Below are 18,098 nucleotides of genomic sequence, written 5' to 3' on the forward strand. Positions count from 1 at the left end.
TATTATTGCATATTGTTCACTGAGAAATTTGTCACAAATCACTGTAGCTATAAATAAAAACAAATGTGTCATAATGGTAAAAAAAAAAAGATAATGTAGCACACAATGAAAAACTAATGGGTCTTAAAAGATGCAAATCAATGATTCTTACTGAACAAGACGGTTTGAAACTTTTTAAAAGAGTGATTAGTAAACTAAATGTGGTCAGATGGTTCCGTTGCCTTGGTACCATGGACTTTCAGGTTCTGCTCCACCTGGTCTTCTGTCATGTTGTTGGAAAAACTAATTCATTCTGAGCCTCTGGGCAAAAACAACAAGCAGCAATATATTTACCGAGAAAACAATATGGGGCTTGGATGTCTAGTTCTTTGTATCTTATGTTGATGAAATAATAATTTTAAAAAGTAGAAGAAAGAGGAGCAAGAGACAAAAGAACATATCGGGCAATTTATTGAAAACATTTAAACTCAAACAGGCTGTTAACAAAGTGATCAAACATCCAAAGCAGTAATAAAAGTGTCAGGAAAAGGGCCTAGTTAGTGAGCCGCTCCAAGGCTTTTGATGATTACTTAAAAAAGAAATGTGTTCAGACATGCTGGAGACGAGTTTTTCCAGTGATTTGGGAGGGAACGTTGTTCAAGCTTTGTGAAAAGTTTCTACAAGCTGAAAGAGACGATCATCTATCTCCACAAACCTCCCCTTCCTATCTGTAGACATTTCAGTTTTTATTAAAAATTGTTTTTGCGTAACAGGTCTTTCACTCATATGCTTCAAATAAATGTTTGATTTTTCTGTCAGATTTTGCTCCTGCAAAACAAATTTGTTTTGAGTTTTTTCTTTCTTTTCTTTTTACACATCTTAACTTGTGCAAGTAGTTATGGAGAGCCCTGGAAATGATGAATCATGTCATCTGAGTGTAAAGGTTTACATTATATAATTTATGCATCTGTGAAGCTTCCATGCGAAGTTGGGCTTTTATCATCAAGGTCGGCATTCCCTGCTGAAACATCAAGAGGAACTGCAGCATCTGCATGTTGTTTACTGTTCCTGTGCAGAATGTGAAAGTCAGGGCAGAGTTTGCTGTCCTGAAAAGGCTGGATTAGTATATAAAATGTATGAATTTAATTATTTGCTGTAGTCAGGATGGTGATTGTGCCCTCTCAAAATGAAGATTTCCATGCACTTCAAAAGAAGCATTTGGGTTAGACCTTAAATGTTCATCTGTGTTTTCAAGCGCTGCTGTTTATACACTTCACATACTAAAAGCTACAAGCATCGCTCAAAAAACATCGGGGGACTTGGAATAATACAAGATGTCTTTTTAAATTGAAAACATACTTCAATGAATAATAAAGTGTGCATTAATTTTACTTACAAAACTGAAGTGAAATTAAGAATATAGGCAAAAACTGCTTGCTTCCCATCGTGACTGTGAGCATAAAAACAACAGAAATAATTCACTTGGTAATGCTTCAGTGATTAAAATGAGTGTGACAATGAAAAACTGAGTCAGAAAGACCATCTAGTGGCAAGAGCCTGCAACTACACACTCAGCGTCTTGCTTATAGATCTTTTGATTGAGCATTTAAATTAAGCAAATAAAATGAAATAAATAGATTTAAAAAATGTATTTGTCTTTTTTCCAGCTTTACTGTTGTCCAAGAATTTTCGAAAGCACAAGGCCACTCTTTAGCACTGAACTGGAAAAATCTCCACTTGGCCATGGAGCAGAAGACAAATGAGGTGTGTAAAAACAATTGACTCTCACAGCATTTTGTTATTCAAACCTGGTCTTAACCAGATCCTTCCTCTCTATAGTGTCCCACCTCTACCTCTCCTCAGAAGCACATGAAGAACAGGTCTAAATCCACAGAGGAGATGCAGCAGTCCAGGAAGGTGAGCAGCAGCTGGACGCATTAACGTTTGTTCTCTGGTTAGAGCTGATCTCACTTTTTTATCTTCTTTAACAGGCATTTTCCTCACAAAAGTCACTGCCAGGCAGGCCTGATCTGGAAAAAGTGAAGGTAGGTTTTGTTTTCCTATTTGGTAATTGTTCACTTGCTCTTTTATGTTTACCATTATAGTGGTTTAATTACCACTGCAATGGTAATTAACATTTATTCTGATAAGGCGTTGGTTTTGTTGGTTTTGCAGGAGTGTCTCGATGGCTCTGACACGCCTTCGTCCTCCACAGAAGAGTTGAAGTGACAAATGGCATCAACATCGAGCCACAAAGTTGCGCATATAAAATGTACATATGTCAACAAAGAAAATGCTTACTATTTATGATCATAGATGGCTAGAATCTACTCAAGCTGTGAATTTCAGGCTGAATCAACCTTATCGGAAGTCTACATCTGATGAAGCTGTGTCATTGTGCTGTGACTGAAATATATGTGTAGTAAAAGTAAAGTGATGTTGTTGGATAAATGATTTTTTCTGTTTTTATTCACTGCAACAAGTCTTGCAGGGTACAAATACATTTGAATTTAGCAATTTAGGGACTCAACCTTTTTTCTTAAAGCCGCTTTTCCAGACATGATATGATAAAACTCTTGGTGCAGTATTATGGGGCTGGGCAAGAACAGTGAACTTTTTGTGTATAAATAAAAGTGGTATTTGATCAGCTGGAAAATCTGCAAATACGATGAAGGGAAGGCCATACATGGGACAAGAAAAACATGGAAGAAGGGATTCTCAACAGAGGAGTCCAAAGCAGAACTTTTTAGAAAGCAAAATTCCTTATGTGTCAGAAAACCAACACCTCACTTTACCATGAAAGCACCATCCTCACATGAAATATGGAGATGTCAGCATCATGCTGTGGGAATTCTTTTATTCAAAACAATTGGTTATGAGAAGGTGGAACAGCGACTCTGAACATGAAGCCAGAACTACAATGGACTAATTTATTGTGCTAGAATGGCCCAGTCAAAGCCCAGGCTCAAATCCTATAGAAAGTCTATGACAAGATAGAACTTTATCACCTATTCTTGTTTCGACTTTTACTTTAAATTGAAATTACATGATTTCTGAAGACAAATAATTATGATGGGTTCTATTTAAGGGCACTGAAGAAGAGGGGCTCGATAAAAACGCATGCAAGACTTTTTAGATTTTTATTTGTTGAAACATTGTATAGTTGGAAGATAAACTTTGATTAAGAATACTTAAAACATTACAGTAAGCCCAGCTTATTATGCAATGCAGATGTTAACAGTTTAGAGCAAAACCTTTGCACAGTATTGCTTCTGATTAATGGGTCTCATTTGTTATTAAACTTGAGTTATTTTTCAGGATGAAAAAACAAATGAAGCACTTGAGCAAAGTGTTTAACTTCCTCAATCCACAATGAATTATTAGCCAAAGCAATGTCATGTCTTGTTATGCTGCAAAGTACACAGCAAATCACTCCTCTGCAGACAAAAAAAGGGGATGTGTGCTTTGCTAAAGCCTTATCTGGCCGTCCTTAGAGTGAGCTTAGACCACAGCTGAAGAAGAGCCGAGCTGGACTGATGGCTGACCTGCAGAATGGCAGGATGAAGACACCGTCACTTCGGTTTGTTTATCCCCAGGATGACAGGTGGCAGCATCCTCTCAACGACTTCTGCATTTGGAGAGGGGATTAACTGCAGTATGGAGGGCTTTCTAAGCAAAGGGCCTCAGAGCTGTTCCACAGCTTTAGCTGGGTGTGTGGGTTTAGAAGTGACTGCATGTGAGTGGATATCCGTGTTTCACTCTTTCTCTGCCTGCAGCGTTACCAAATCTGAAGGATTTCACCTCTGTAGTCAACAAATGACTGAAAAACACCAACAACAGAGCTTGCCTCTGCGTCTCCTTCCTTTTTGTCCCAGCTCTCATCATCATTTGGCAAGTAAAAGTGTTGCTGAGGGTGTTATTGAATTCTGCTCCACTGGGTTTGTGGATGCAGGCATGAGGTCAGCAGGTTCGCCAGATCTGGTTAGGAGAACTGCTGACAGGAAAAAACTCAAGCTGAACTAATTATTAATAATTATATCACCCTGTTACACAGGCCAACTCTGTTTCTGAGAAGAACATCATGTGTGAGCAGTGGAGTGTAAGGGTAAATGTGCTTCTCTGTGTGTGAGGCTGTCAAAAAATTCCCCTGATAGCTCTTGTCCAATCAAAACATACTTAAACTTAAGCGCCCGAGGTTGAGGGGAATACCTGCACCAGCTGAGAGCAGATTACGCTCCAAAAATTTGAATTACTTTCACTGGCTTATCTTGAAAAAGAAATAGTCAGCTAATACACCGTCTCCAATCTTTGCTATGTTCCACAGCAGGATGAAAACGGCTGCGTGAGAACATGAGGACCAAACCAGTCAGCGGCATTCCTCCAGAGTCACCACTAGGTGTCAGATTTCTCTCAGTGTTTTCATGTTGGATCAAATCAAACTGGCAGCTTCATCTTTAAATCCCCTTATCTGGCACCAAATCAAGTGAAAATTACACCGTCTGAGAGAGGATCAATCATTACCGAGTGCACTACATACCCTTTTAACTAATGCATCATTAACTTATCTCTTTGCGATATTGATTAACAGTGTTGTCTCAAGTTAATCACCAAAGGAGCAGGTGCCCCTCTCAACACTTTCAGGTCTGAGAGCGTATTTAAAGATGATTTACTCCCCATCTTGATGCTTTGCTTTGCAGGTCTCACACAGACGCTGTTTGACACCAGGTAAGAGGCTGTACTTCAGAAACAATATCAATAAATATGATATTTGTGTCAAGTTTGATTTACCTATATTTTTCTCATGTGGAGCAGTGTGAAAGAATAGGTTTGCTTTCTTACATATTCCTTGTTTTTGCTGTTTTGGTTGCACTTAAATGTGCAGATTTTAATCCAAACGCAAATGAGGTTTTCAAATGATTTCACTTACTAAGGGAAATGTCTACTCAGACCAATCTGGGCCTATGTGAAAATTTAATTGAAGTTATAAATAATAACTTATTGTGCCATCAAACATTTGGAATAATCAGCAATAAGTTCTTTATCATTGAGGAGGAATTAAGGCCCTCTAGAGCGTGCAATGATGGTCTATTTAAGGCAATGACACAACATCTTATTTGAACTTTAGTTCAGAGTTAGACAAGACAACTTGTTCTTTTTTTGAAACCATTCAAAGGTGGATTTGCTGGGCTGCTTTTAATGATTGTCTTGCAGAATAATCCAAGTGTGCGTGAACTCGAGGTCAGTGAGCGATGACCAGACATTTTTCTTTAGGACTTTCTGGTTCAGAGCAAGATGTGTGGTTGTCCAAGGTCCAGAAGAAGCAAAGTTGTGATACAGTGTTCATACGATGCTTTTTGTTGCTGCTGACAGTTTTACAACTCATGTCCCATCAGTTCAGATTGGACATAAATTGTTAAGTTTTATAACAATACTTGTATGGGCCTAAAACTTGACGTACCTCATTATTTGTCTTTCAACAAGCAAATCTGTAGCATCCCTGCTGCAGGAAGACTTTTGAAATTTCAATGCTTTTCTCTGACAAGATTTAAAGAAAAATTTGCCAACCGATGAAAAAGATTGAGTGGCAAACTGCCAGAGAACCAGCAACACTCAGATAACATTCAGTGTGCATTTACCAGCACAAAATATGACCAGAGACTATTTAGCTGTGATCTGTAGAAGCTGGTTCACCCACTCCCACATACATGTACATATGCTAACAAGACCTCTCCACCCATTAGGAACTACTGGAAGATGTTGCATACAATGCTAATGATGCAGTGACTGTAATTACTGTGATTTTGCCTGCTGTAATTACTTCCATCCTCTTTGCTTTTAAGGGACACATTCTTTTCTGCCTTGAAGGCTGTAAAATACAGCTGATATGCAAAAAGGGAAAAGTAGGCACTCTATGCTTAAAATAGAAAATTCTTTAAAGGCAGTCGTAGCCCTTTGAGAGGTGAAGGGTGCCTTTGAGAAAGTAGAAACGGGGGACAAGTTACACTGATAACGATGTTTTCTCACTGATTCTGAAAACGTTTTCGTTTGCCAGGAGGTGTGGCACTCAATCTGACCTCAAATCAAGAAAAGGTGCCACTTAGAAACAATGTGGGTGGCTTTTGTTCTTTTGTAATTGCTTGTCTGCTGCCGGTCTCGGCGCCTCTGTGAGAGATGGGCTCATATACAAGAAATGCTGGTCTCCACTGATTTCTTGTTACTGCTGCAGGTGGCTGATAAACACATTCACTCTTATCTGTTTCCTCTACAGTGGTGCCATCCTGTGATTTTAATTACTTGAGCGTCTTTACACAGAGCTCAGAGTGCCACATGTTTTCTCCCTCCTCAGCTGCAGAGCCCTGTGGACGGGGCACAGGTCTCACTTACTGTGGAAACATTCAGCCTTTTACAGTTTGACATACACTCATCATGGACAAGAAGGCCATAATATACTTTCATGGTGGAAGGGATTTTTGGCTTTAGTTATTTATCAGATTTACTTTCATGACTGCAAAAAGTGTGTCATCAAGATGCAAATTATTTTCTGTATTTAAGGATGTACAGTATGTTTAATTTTGACCATGTCTGGATTGAAAAAAATAAAAATAAAAAAAATAAAAACTACTGTATGTACCCAATTATTGTTCTCAAAAATCACTTGAAATGCAATTTGTTTACTTTCCTTCGGAGAAAAAAAGAATAGTTCAAATAAAAAACCCCTCTAAATTCAAGACAACATCCATGTTCATAGGGGGTGTGTATATGATTCTGATTGGTACGTATTTTGAAAAGCTTTAATGTCTCCACTAGGAACCTAAATGTGAACCCCGTGTTCTCTCAGGCATGAAGATGAATGTGGTTCAGCTTTCCTCCCAGCCCAAACTCTCACTGGAGGAGGACAGGGAGTCTGGCATCGGATCCACTCTTGACCTCACTGGCAGCTCTGAGTGCTACAATGAACGTCCCAATCGCTTCTCTACTGTACTGTCAATAAATACAGGCAGTGTACACACAGAAAAAGGTATAGGCATCAAGAGGAGATGAACACTTTCATCTCTTGGTGTGGCAGCTGGCTTGATTTCCTTAGAAAGGGGAATTCTTGTAGATAAGAAACATCTACAAGAAAGAGGCAAAAATGCCAATGGGATTTTCTGGCTCCCCTTTAACTCAGCAGGTGCTTCGCTGTGTATGCTGTACATTTGATAGCTTTGTTCTCATACAAGTACGAAATTTTTATATTCAGAAGCCAGATTTCACATGAAAAGGAGATGCGCTAGCTTGAAACTTGCTATTTTTCTGTTTTTTCTTATGGGGAAAATAGGTCAGTCTTAAGCTATTTATGCCCTGATGCAAGTCTAAACCTTTCCCTTGGTCTTTGTTTCCAACAGAAAACTCTCCGCACACTACAGCTGTGAGTCCAGGCAAGATCAAGCAGCGTCTTATCAATCTATCAAAGATCCCTCTCCTTTTCATCCTCCTCTTCTTCTTCATTTGCTCGTTGGACACGCTGAGCTCTGCCTTCCAGTTAGCAGGGGGTAAGTATAACCCTCACTGTGGGCTGAGTGTGACTCAGCTAGCTGATGTGTGACAAAAGAGTGACTCAGTGAGGGACAATTCACTGTCCTACTGTATCATTTACTGCCAAGCCATCATCTGGTGACCTTCTTGAAGAAGAGGAAATAAGCAGTGTGAGTGTTGTCATTCCTCAGAGTAATCAATTTTGTGTTTTGTCTGTGTTTGTATTTTTCCCTCTGTGTACGTGGGTGGGATATTTAACCAGGTAAAGTGGCAGGGGACATTTTCCAGGACAATGTCGTGCTGTCCAACCCTGTGGCAGGACTGGTGGTGGGGATCCTGGTCACCGTCCTTGTCCAGAGCTCATCCACCTCCACCTCCATTGTTGTCAGTCTGGTGGCCTCAGGATGTGAGTAGGCGCATGAAAACCTGTGTAAATGTTTGTGTGTTGGAAGATGAGCTGGTTTAAACTGTAAATACAATTTTGAAATGGAAGGAACAGAGAAAGATAACCAGCCTGGTATATAGTTTGCGTGTTTACTGCATTGTGTACTTATCTCCAGGCAAATACTTTGCATGCATACATATTACAATAAATGGACCAATATTCAGACAGCAAAGAACCCTGGGAATTGAAAACTCCCTTTGTACATTTTCGACAATAGAGCTTTTCAGAAATTGGCTTTGAAACCCAACTGACTGCAGGCGACACGGCATTATGGTTTTTGATTTGCTATTGGCATAGATAATGGAATCTAGATTAATTTAACGAAATCAGCCGGGATTAAAATATGTATGAGGTAAAAGAGGTAGATTGGATTCTGTGCACATTTATATGAATGCAGTGGTACAAGTAGGTGTTAAGCAGATACAGAGCCAATTACATTTTCTATCTTGGAAAATAATTGAGGACATAAACTGGCAAGTAAATCTCTATTTATGAACACTATTAGCACCTTTATTAAGCTTTGATTAGCTTTGACCAAATTAGTGTTGTCTGAGTTTAAGCTATGTGAGTGTAAAAGCACTGACTGTGTACCTGTACCAAAATGTATGTTTATGTACCTAGGTTCACACCAAGAAATATGTGGTAACAAATCCAGTAACCTCATACAGAGAAAATAAATCACTAGCTTGTGTATTAAAACTCAGAGAAAAAAATAAGGTGTGAGAATCGGTCTGACTGTAAAAACTCATTTCTACCAGTAAACATATGTTTATGTAACATTTATAGTTATGTGTTTTTCTTGCAAGTTTGGACATAATGAATATTTAAAATTAATTGCAGCAATGCTGAGGAAGCAATGTAAATACACAATAAAAAAACAGAATGGCTTTAAAACCTTCTGTAATAACAAATGAGGTTTACCTTTTGTAATCCTCAGATATTTAGTTTTGTATTTTCTTGGCTATTGAAGTGAAAGTGAATAGCAAAGTAAAAGGGATTTAAAGATGTCTCTAAAGGATTTGAAATCAGTCATCCCTCTGTTTAGAAAATAGTTTACAGCTGTCAAAATACATGGGTTTGGCTGTCAAAGCAAATCCACCCTGAAAGAAAACGGCCAAATACTAAAAGTCTCCAAAATCCATAAAATGTCATAACAGGACCTCCAGCAGGCTCTCTGCTGTTGAACATAGTAGCTGGATGTGCACTCCTGTATGATAACAATGATACAACAGAAGACAAGTGGGAGGAATAAAATTCTGCTCTCTATGACAAACATGAAGACCAGGTAAAAGTTTGTCAGTGAGAACGAAGATAAAGACCAAGGATTTCAGAACTTTTTGAAGGATGTTCACCAAAATTAACAGAACATCTTCCTGAACACACCATTTCAACTGTGAAATACGCTGGAGGCAGCGTCATGCTGACCATCCTGGAAGTAAACCTGCTGGAGGTTACAAATGACCAGGGCGTAGATTTAACTTGCAGCTGGAGTGATTTGCAACAAGGCATATTCATGACTATTCATATGTTATAATGGCCTAGTTAAAGTTCAGACCTAAATCAGTTTAAAAATCTGAAAACTGTTGCTCACTGATGCCTCCAACCAAGCATTTGAGTAGAAGTGCAAAGGTGCAGAGATATAAACAAAAACGTCTGATGTAAATATAGCAAAATGTATTGCATCAATACTGCGTGCCTCAATTTTATTATTAAAAGTCTTTGAAAAAAATACTAAATGTATAGTTTTTCTACTGCATCATAAAAATATACTATTTTGTGTTGGTCTACCAGTCCCCAAGTGATATGTTGCTTGTGGTTACAAGGTGAGAGAATGTGAAAAAGTGGCTCTGCATGATGTCAAGTCACACTATCCCAACTGTGAGTTTTCTCTCTTTCATTCAGTCCAGGATTTCTTGCTCTCAGGCTCCACAGTGAGTCTGTACAAATCAGTGAAATCATGCTACAGAAGTTGGCTCTCTGCCCCTTCTAAAAGATAAAATAAATAAATAAAATAAGATTTCTGATAATTATCAAACTTAGAGGAAGGTAAGGATGTTTGCCTGCATGATGTATGTCCTCTCTGTTCTCCCCATTAAAGATGCTCTCCACATTAACCTCTCCCGTAAAGCTGCCTCCTCTCACTTTTAAATCACAGCCATCTCTCATCACCATTAAAGGAGAGGGTCATGTGTCGCAATTATTGCTGCCATAAATGGCTCTTCTTGATAACTTGGACGTTTCACGGCAAAACAGCTCCTTTTGTATGTGTGCGGTGCTGCATAGTAATGACCTTGATGCAGACTGTGAAAACACCTCTATTCTGTCTCTCCTCTCTCGCAGTGTTGAAAGTGAAGTTGGCCGTTCCAGTTATCATGGGCACAAATATCGGAACCTCTGTCACAAACACCATCGTAGCCATGATGCAGGCCGCAGAAAGAAACGAGTTTCAACGGTGAGTGAGCAAACAGTAGTGAGTCAAAGAATGAAGGAGACACAGGAGCAGGGAAGAGAAAACTGAAAAAGACGAGTAATTATTATATGGGGGGGATAAAGAGGAAAACTGCCCGGATGAAAGCAGAGGAGGTGGAAGAGGAAGCACTGGCAGCTGCTTGCTGCTTTATAAGCTCTATTTCAGTGTGAAAGTGACAATAATGGCACGCATCCAGTCTAATTCCACCCCGGCAAAAATCTGCTATGAAATGATAACATACTGAACAGATGGCGCATTATTTTATCTGCATGATTAAATAATTATTTATGCCAACATTTTGCAATAAACAACGTCACAGTCAAAACAGACATGCTCGTCATGTCACTCATATCTAGAAAACTGCAACTGTAAAAATCTGATTAACAAGCTATTGTTCAAAGTAGATGATCAGCCTGATGCTGAGTGACCTTGGTGAACAGAGTTAATGACTGCGACCCTCGGCAGGGCCTTCGCCGGAGCAACAGTCCACGACTGCTTCAACTGGCTGTCGGTGCTGGTGCTGTTGCCCTTGGAGGTGGCGAGCGGGGTCATTACCCATCTGTCCCAGTGGCTGGTCAGTGTCTTCAGACTGCAGCCTGGGGAGGAAGCACCTGAGCTACTGAAGGTCATCACTGAGCCAGTCACCAAGCTCATTATACAGGTAAAAACCTTTGCTTGGTCGTGTTTGCAAATATCCTGTCCAATAACCCGCTCAATAAACAGATGGTGCCACGTCATCCTTCATTAGTTGAGTGTTTTCTTCTTGTTGTTTTTTGGCCAAAAAGTGTTGAGATATTAAGAGGACAAAAGTAGGGAACATCCTGATGCTCACAAATAAGCACCAGGATGCTCTTCACTCAGGGGTAGCTGCAACAGATCACCAGAGAAATGGAGCGCAGAGAAGTGATTATTAATGACATCTTTCTTTGGTAAAATGATTGTCATCGTTTTATCTCGCTACAGCATTACACATTACTAACAAAAACCTTTTAACACGTCACTCATTGCCAGATGACAATTTGGCTTGAAGGTTTATACCAAATTTTCTATGCCAAAATTTCATATGAACTTTACCTGAGTTGTCCTCTGTTTTTCTGCAAATACATGGAATATAAAAACAGAAATCCAGACTAAAGGGGTCATGCTTTATTCAAACCAGCCAGCAAACAGAGAATAGAAGGATAGACTTTATATTTATCTGCTCCAGTGGGTTACAAACCCTTAGAAATACAAATAAACCCATTATCCCAATATCTGGTTTATTCTGATTTTTTGATCTTTTCTGTGTTTAAACTCCAATTTCCAACACACTTTGCCAATCAATTCACAAGTGATAAAATATGACTGTAACAAGTTTTCCAGACAGGAATTTGCTCTTATTTTTTAAAAAGTAACAAATAACCATTTAAATAATAAAAAAAAACAATCTTTTCTGTCAAGATTGGACTTTGTTAGATCAATTTTTAGTATCCCAAACTAACATACAAATTCCAAATTTATGAATTAATTTCTGGATATTTCCAAAGAGGAAAACTGTTTCCCCAAAAAGATGGTAATACTTACATAGCAGACACATCAACGTTTTCATTGACAGCAACATGAACTCATACTGACAGTAGATGTTATAAAAAACATTTTTTCATTCTTTAACCTTACTGCCCTGAAATGTGCTGAAAAAATGTATCCTTTTCCCATCAGCTGGACAAATGTGTGATCACAGGGATCGCCATGGGAAATGAGGTCATGAGGAACCGGAGCCTGGTGAAACAGTGGTGCCGGGATGACATAGTCTTGGTAATAGCTAGTTTGATACACATACACTCTGTGGTTTAAATGTGGCTTTCATAAAGCTCCATCTTTCTTTCTGTAGTCTGCTGGCAATAAAAGTGCTGAAGACTGTGGTCTCGGTTCTGACTTATCCTCAACACATGTCAAGTGTGGGTTTGCAGTTTTGCTGTGACACATTATTATTTCTTTAATGTAAAAAAAAAAAAAAATTCAGTGCAATAAAACAGCTTGTGGGATCTGTCTCTTTGCAGGCCGACATTTGTTTGCATCTACAGAACTGTCAGACCTCACAGTGGGGCTGATTCTCCTAGCAGCCTCTCTGGCCGTCCTCTGCACATGTCTGCTGCTTCTGGTCAAACTGCTCAATTCTCTGCTTCAAGGTCAAATGGCAAAGGTCATCCATAAAGTCATTAATACAGGTGAGCTCACTCTGCAGGCCTTCATATGTTGCTATATTCATGCTGTTATTAACAATCCTGGAAAAAACAATGACATTTTTCTAAGGATACATGGTAAATTGGGGTTTTTATTCCAGTTTGTTGATCAATAGGCCATGTTAACTTACAGGCAGGTTTGAGTGTAATTAATCCTTTAGAAGACTCTTTTGATGGTTGTAATTTTTGGTGCATTTAATTTCTCCCACTTTTCTCTGACCAGACCTGCCATATCCATTTGGATGGCTGGCGGGGTACATCGCCATGTTTGTAGGCGCAGGGGTTACGTTTGTCGTCCAGAGCAGCTCGGTTTTCACCTCGGCTATGACTCCTCTAGTTGGTGAGTATCGTGCTTTATTTTCATGCTCTTATCAAGGGGACATCAAATTATTGTATCTTCTTTCGTGAACTGGAACGACTTTGCATTACAAATAAAAGAAAACTCAAAGTCTATTTCAGTTCAAGAACTGAAGTCACTCTCAATCCCCCAAGGTTACTTTTGCATAAATTTACTGGGCATGTAAAATGATAGAAATTATGGAAACGGACGTGAGATGTGCTTAGCAACGCAGGACTTAAAGTGAGACATCTGCACATCATGAATCAGAAATGAATAAATGTGAAAAGAAATGACAGAAAGGCTAATAATCAAAAACCTTTTGCAAGAAAATAGGGGTTTTTTTGCTGCGATTACATAAAGCACAATCAAAATTATATTATTTTATAATTTAGTGGAAGCATGGAAAATTAATTTGGAGCATGAGATAAGAAATGCAACAAATCTCCATGTGATGCAACAAAAAAGAAATGAGAGAGCACCTAAGTAGGCTTTTTTAGAAGGTAGGGCTGGAATATCATCGCATCTACACCAAACTCCTAATTACTTTCTAAAGAGCTGAGCAAACCGAGACCCACACCACACATTTTATATTATGAACCACTGACATAAACACTAATTTTCCCACTCAAACAGCAAAAAACTGTTTCTATGAGGCTAAATCTGTCAGAAATATATGTTTTTCCTTCTTATTCTTCATGCTCCTCTGTTTTTTCTTTTGCCCTGCTGCATATGTGCTCCTAACCCATAAGATATTAGAGCATATGATATGTTTTCGTATTCCTCCCACGTAGACCTCAAAACTGGAGCTACCCTGCCCCCAAGTGAAGCTGTTTTTGACTAAAATTGTTCACACTTACAAGCAGGGCTGGATTGGACCTGGAGTCAAGATTATTATATCTTTTTAATCTCTATCTTTATTATTATTATTATTATTTTTAAATACATCTTATTTTCCTACTCAGTATTTTCTTTAAAACTTGCAAAAATACATCAATTAATTAAAGAACCTATACTCATATAACTTTCTGAGCAGGTTTTGAGTCTCTCCTGTAAGAGACAAAAACAACATAGCACATGTTTGAGCTATTAAAAGATTAAATAGGTAGAACATCAGCAACATAAAGGCACAGAGGTTCCTAAAGTAATTCAGATTTGAAGTATATACTGAAACAAGACAGCCCATAAACTGAGCTTTTGCTTCCAAGGCCATAGCTTCCTGTACATATATAAATTTTAACACCATGGCCTCTAAAAGGACATTTACTACAAAATAAATAAAGTGCCAACATACAGGTGTATTGTATTTGCTACTTATGAAATATTTAGTTATTTTTAAGGAAGAAAATATCAGATTTTTCTATTTTATGTTTGATTCGTAGATAAATATAAACATATATGACTGCATACATCCACTGACAGAGTCTTATGAAGTTTTTACGAGGACCTTTCATCACCAGCACAGTCTGTGGACGGCTAAAGGAAGAATATCAAATCGGTGACGACTGAGTCATCAGCCTGCTACATAGTGATAAATAAGAGATCAGAATAATCCTCACATCCAACAGAGGTAATTAACTAAGCTTAAAATGAAAAGGCAAAAACAGCTTTTAATACAAAAACAGATTTCTGCTTGTCCTGCATATTGGATTTCAGCTCTGGCTCCCAGTGAAATCACTGTCTTAACACGATGCAGAATTATGTAATAAAACCAAACTGCAAATGAAGAGCAATGAGACATCACTGACACAATTTTGGCTATTTTATTTTTCTGTCTTTCCACAACATGTTTTATTATCCTATCTGCTAGGAATTGGTGTCATCAGTCTGGAGCGGGCCTATCCGCTCACGCTGGGCTCCAACATCGGCACCACTGCCACCGCCTTACTTGCAGCTCTGGCCAGTCCTGGGAACAAAATAGTAGCTTCCATTCAGGTTTGCTTCTGTTTTATTAGAGACAACTAAACAAAACAAAAATGTTACGATGGTAGGATTTTGTTTTACATGTATGTGAAGAAAGAGGAAATGTCTGGTCCTTGCTTTTCAACTGTTTGCCTTTGTTCCTAGATTGCTTTGTGTCACCTCCTCTTCAATGTTTTTGGCATCCTGCTGTGGTATCCTGTTCCATTCATGCGTCTGCCCATCAGGATGGCTTATGTTCTGGGGGAACGCACGGCCAAATACCGCTGGTTTGCCATCCTCTACCTTCTCTTGTGTTTCCTGCTCCTTCCATCCCTCGTGTTGGGCCTTTCCCTGGCTGGCTGGCAGGTGATGGCTGGAGTTGGGGGTCCTTTTTTGGGTATCACTCTCTTCATTGCTGTAGTAAATATGATGCAGGCTCACAGTCCCCGGCATCTGCCCACCAAACTCCAAACCTGGGACTTCCTGCCCAAGTGGATGCATTCTCTCAAACCTCTTGACCGCTTGATAGTGAAGGCAACTGTCTGCTGCAGTTTCACTTGCAAGGCAGGTCAGAACCAAGAGACGGAGGATGAAGACCCAATCTCACCGCACACAGTGTCTGTCAGAACGCAGGATGAGTCCGCTTCGTCCCAGAAGAAAGAACAGCTGGCTTACAATAACCCGGTTCTGGACTGCTTAGAAGAGATCAGACCAGGTGTGCCGGTTTTTAAATTAAAAGGCTTGGAGAGGTGCAACAGTACCCCACTGTAGTTGGACTAACAACAAACTGCATTTTGTACTGTCCTTTGAAAATCTGAAATTTGTAACTAACCAGGAGAAACAAGAGAAGCTTTCTTTTTTTCTGAAGTCAAACAATAGTCAATATGAAATGTTATCTTGCCTCAGCTTGTTTCAGCTGTGATTTATTTAAAAGGTGTAGTCTTCAATCTATTCCAATGCAGATTATTATGTTTAAATGTCCACTTCAATCATAAAGCTGTCAAGAATATTAGGCTCTCATAGCCCATTGTGTTCAATCTAAATTTAGCTAACAAATTTTTCTGCCACATTTAGACATCAAGAGGCATCTTTTCAACCACATTAAACTGTTATTTAGACAGATGCTAAAGCTGCTTTTTCTATGCTTTCTCAACATGTTTAAGAGGATTAAAGCCATCAAAATATTCATTAATAATCACAATATGACAAAAATCTGTAAAATTGTTACAGATTTTATTTATTTGTTGAAGAATTGATGTGCAATTCTTCTCACTTCCTGTAGGGGGCGACACTTACTAATAGGGGGTATGGTGTCCTAACTTTTTCCCCCTGAAGAAAACACATTTTGTTTATCTTTTGGTGAAACAAATGAGTAAAACATGCTAATTGTTTACCTTTTAATTATAGCAATTTTTTTCAGAGATAATTTAAGATTAGACATAGAAATGTCAAAATTTCTCAATAAAGAACTGAGTACCTAGGCATTGTCAGTTTTCATGATCAAATAAAACACAACTTTAAATGAACAATATTTTTGCATTTTTTTTTTTTAAATAGACCTGAAATGTTACAAAGATTTCTTCTAAATGAGTACACAAAAGCAAAGGAACACTATTTTTCCAAGAAGTTAGCAGCCTCTAAGGATTTCATGTGAGAGGTGAGAGACATGCAAGTTAAAAGTTCAAAGAGACAGAAGTGACATCCATCACAGGGTGATGAGGCCAGGATGCAAATTAGGGACGGCTGCAAAAAAGATCTTCATGTTCCATGCCTGGGCTGCTTGCTCAACTGGTAGCACTACCAAATACACATATTGGAAATTCAATTTTTATCAAACAATCTCCAGATAAAGCTTGAGAAAAATCACCAGATGGACTCAGAAAGAAAAACAGATGCTAGAAGACGTACAGCTGAGGGCTTCAACGTATTAGCACCTGTGCCTCCTGATTTACTCGCCGAGGTAAAGAAACTGAGAAATACTGCACCAGTAAGCATTGGAATGAGCAAACAAGCTGAAATAAGTGGTGTGAAACCAACTAAGTGGGGATCAGGGAACTGAGATGTATCAGTCGCTGTAGTGAACTGTAGTGAATATGTTAAATGTTAAGTGTGCACGCCATTATGCCATGTTTTTTATTATTGCAGTTAAACACCAACATATTGCAGTTAACAAATATGTAATTTATTTTTCTGTTTTCCTTTTGGGTGAGTGATGTTCACAAGTTATTTTAATCATAAGGGTTCTGAATCGTTCTGTAATTTTTCTCCTAGTTAATTTCTATCTACAGCAGTTCATCTATAGATCTGTCGAGGAAAAAATCTAGGTTCAATCACCATAATATAGAGCTTATGAAAGGCTGCTATGATGTAAGCTGCCTGTTAAAATTTGTTCTGCATCTGAGGTTATTTCTGGGTGAATGAATTTACACAGCTGCTAAAAGGAACTGAAGAGTATCTTCACATGAATGATGTCTGCAGCAACCTGTCTGTGTGTCCTGTGCAGTCTGTGTCTTTGCGTGCGCTTGTGTGTGCTCACTAAGTGGGTGGGTGTGCACATTTCATTTGGGAGGTGCTGCAGAATGTGTGAATTTGTGCTTTGTTCTTGTTTGCAGACTAACAATTGATCATGTGTTTCAGAAAAGTCGACAACTCTAGTTTGCAGTGACTCTTCAGCCGTGAAGCTGGTCCAACTGGTCCAGTGACAAACACTAATTGTACAGCAAAATGTTAATGTTGACGCAAATCATTTCCCACAGACAGGTGTTGCTTTACTACTGGCGACCAAATTGTCTGTGTGAAAATGTGATGACAATGTCCAGATATTAGTGATGCGCAGTTCTAGCAAGAGGTTGATGAAATATTTATATTGATCTATTGAAATTTTCATAGTAAACCATTTCACAAGAAAAAAAAAAAAAACACTGACCAGAGAGAAAATTTGATTTCAAAAGCATTTTTCTTTCAAAGCTAGAATACATAAATAAATAATGCAGGCAATAGTTGAAAGCATGCAATTTTTATTTATAGCAATCTGATCATCAACATTGCACGGTCTTTATGAACACTGAAAAGGCTAAAAGATATACAAATTTTCTTCAAACATGTTTTTTAATGTTTCAACACTAGGAATGTTAAGAAATTGTCATTTAAGGTATAGCACCTTGCAAAAAGTATTCATACGCCTTTTTCACAGTTTGCCAAAAATGCAACCACAAACTTAAATGTGTT

General features: G+C 38.6%; 1 protein-coding gene across 2 annotated transcripts; it reads left to right on the forward strand.

The window, feature by feature from the left end:
- Nucleotides 1–4,641: 4,641 nt before the first annotated feature.
- LOC102234331 (sodium-dependent phosphate transport protein 2A) lies at nucleotides 4,642–16,396 on the forward strand. Of its 2 annotated transcripts, none has more exons than XM_023328311.1 (12): nucleotides 4,642–4,704; nucleotides 6,818–6,997; nucleotides 7,365–7,511; nucleotides 7,757–7,900; nucleotides 10,280–10,391; nucleotides 10,875–11,070; nucleotides 12,108–12,203; nucleotides 12,280–12,346; nucleotides 12,449–12,616; nucleotides 12,855–12,971; nucleotides 14,779–14,903; nucleotides 15,036–16,396. In XM_023328311.1, exons 2-12 carry the CDS (start codon nucleotides 6,820–6,822, stop codon nucleotides 15,639–15,641), a joined length of 1,956 nt encoding a protein of 651 aa, XP_023184079.1. In that variant the 5' UTR covers nucleotides 4,642–4,704; nucleotides 6,818–6,819; the 3' UTR covers nucleotides 15,642–16,396. The 2 variants fall into 2 exon arrangements, with proteins under 2 accessions (XP_023184079.1, XP_023184080.1); XM_023328312.1 differs by having other exon boundaries at nucleotides 4,662–4,704; nucleotides 6,787–6,997.
- Nucleotides 16,397–18,098: the final 1,702 nt, after the last annotated feature.

This window comes from Xiphophorus maculatus, chromosome 23 (genome assembly GCF_002775205.1).
Source record: "Xiphophorus maculatus strain JP 163 A chromosome 23, X_maculatus-5.0-male, whole genome shotgun sequence".
NCBI lineage: Eukaryota > Metazoa > Chordata > Actinopteri > Cyprinodontiformes > Poeciliidae > Xiphophorus > Xiphophorus maculatus.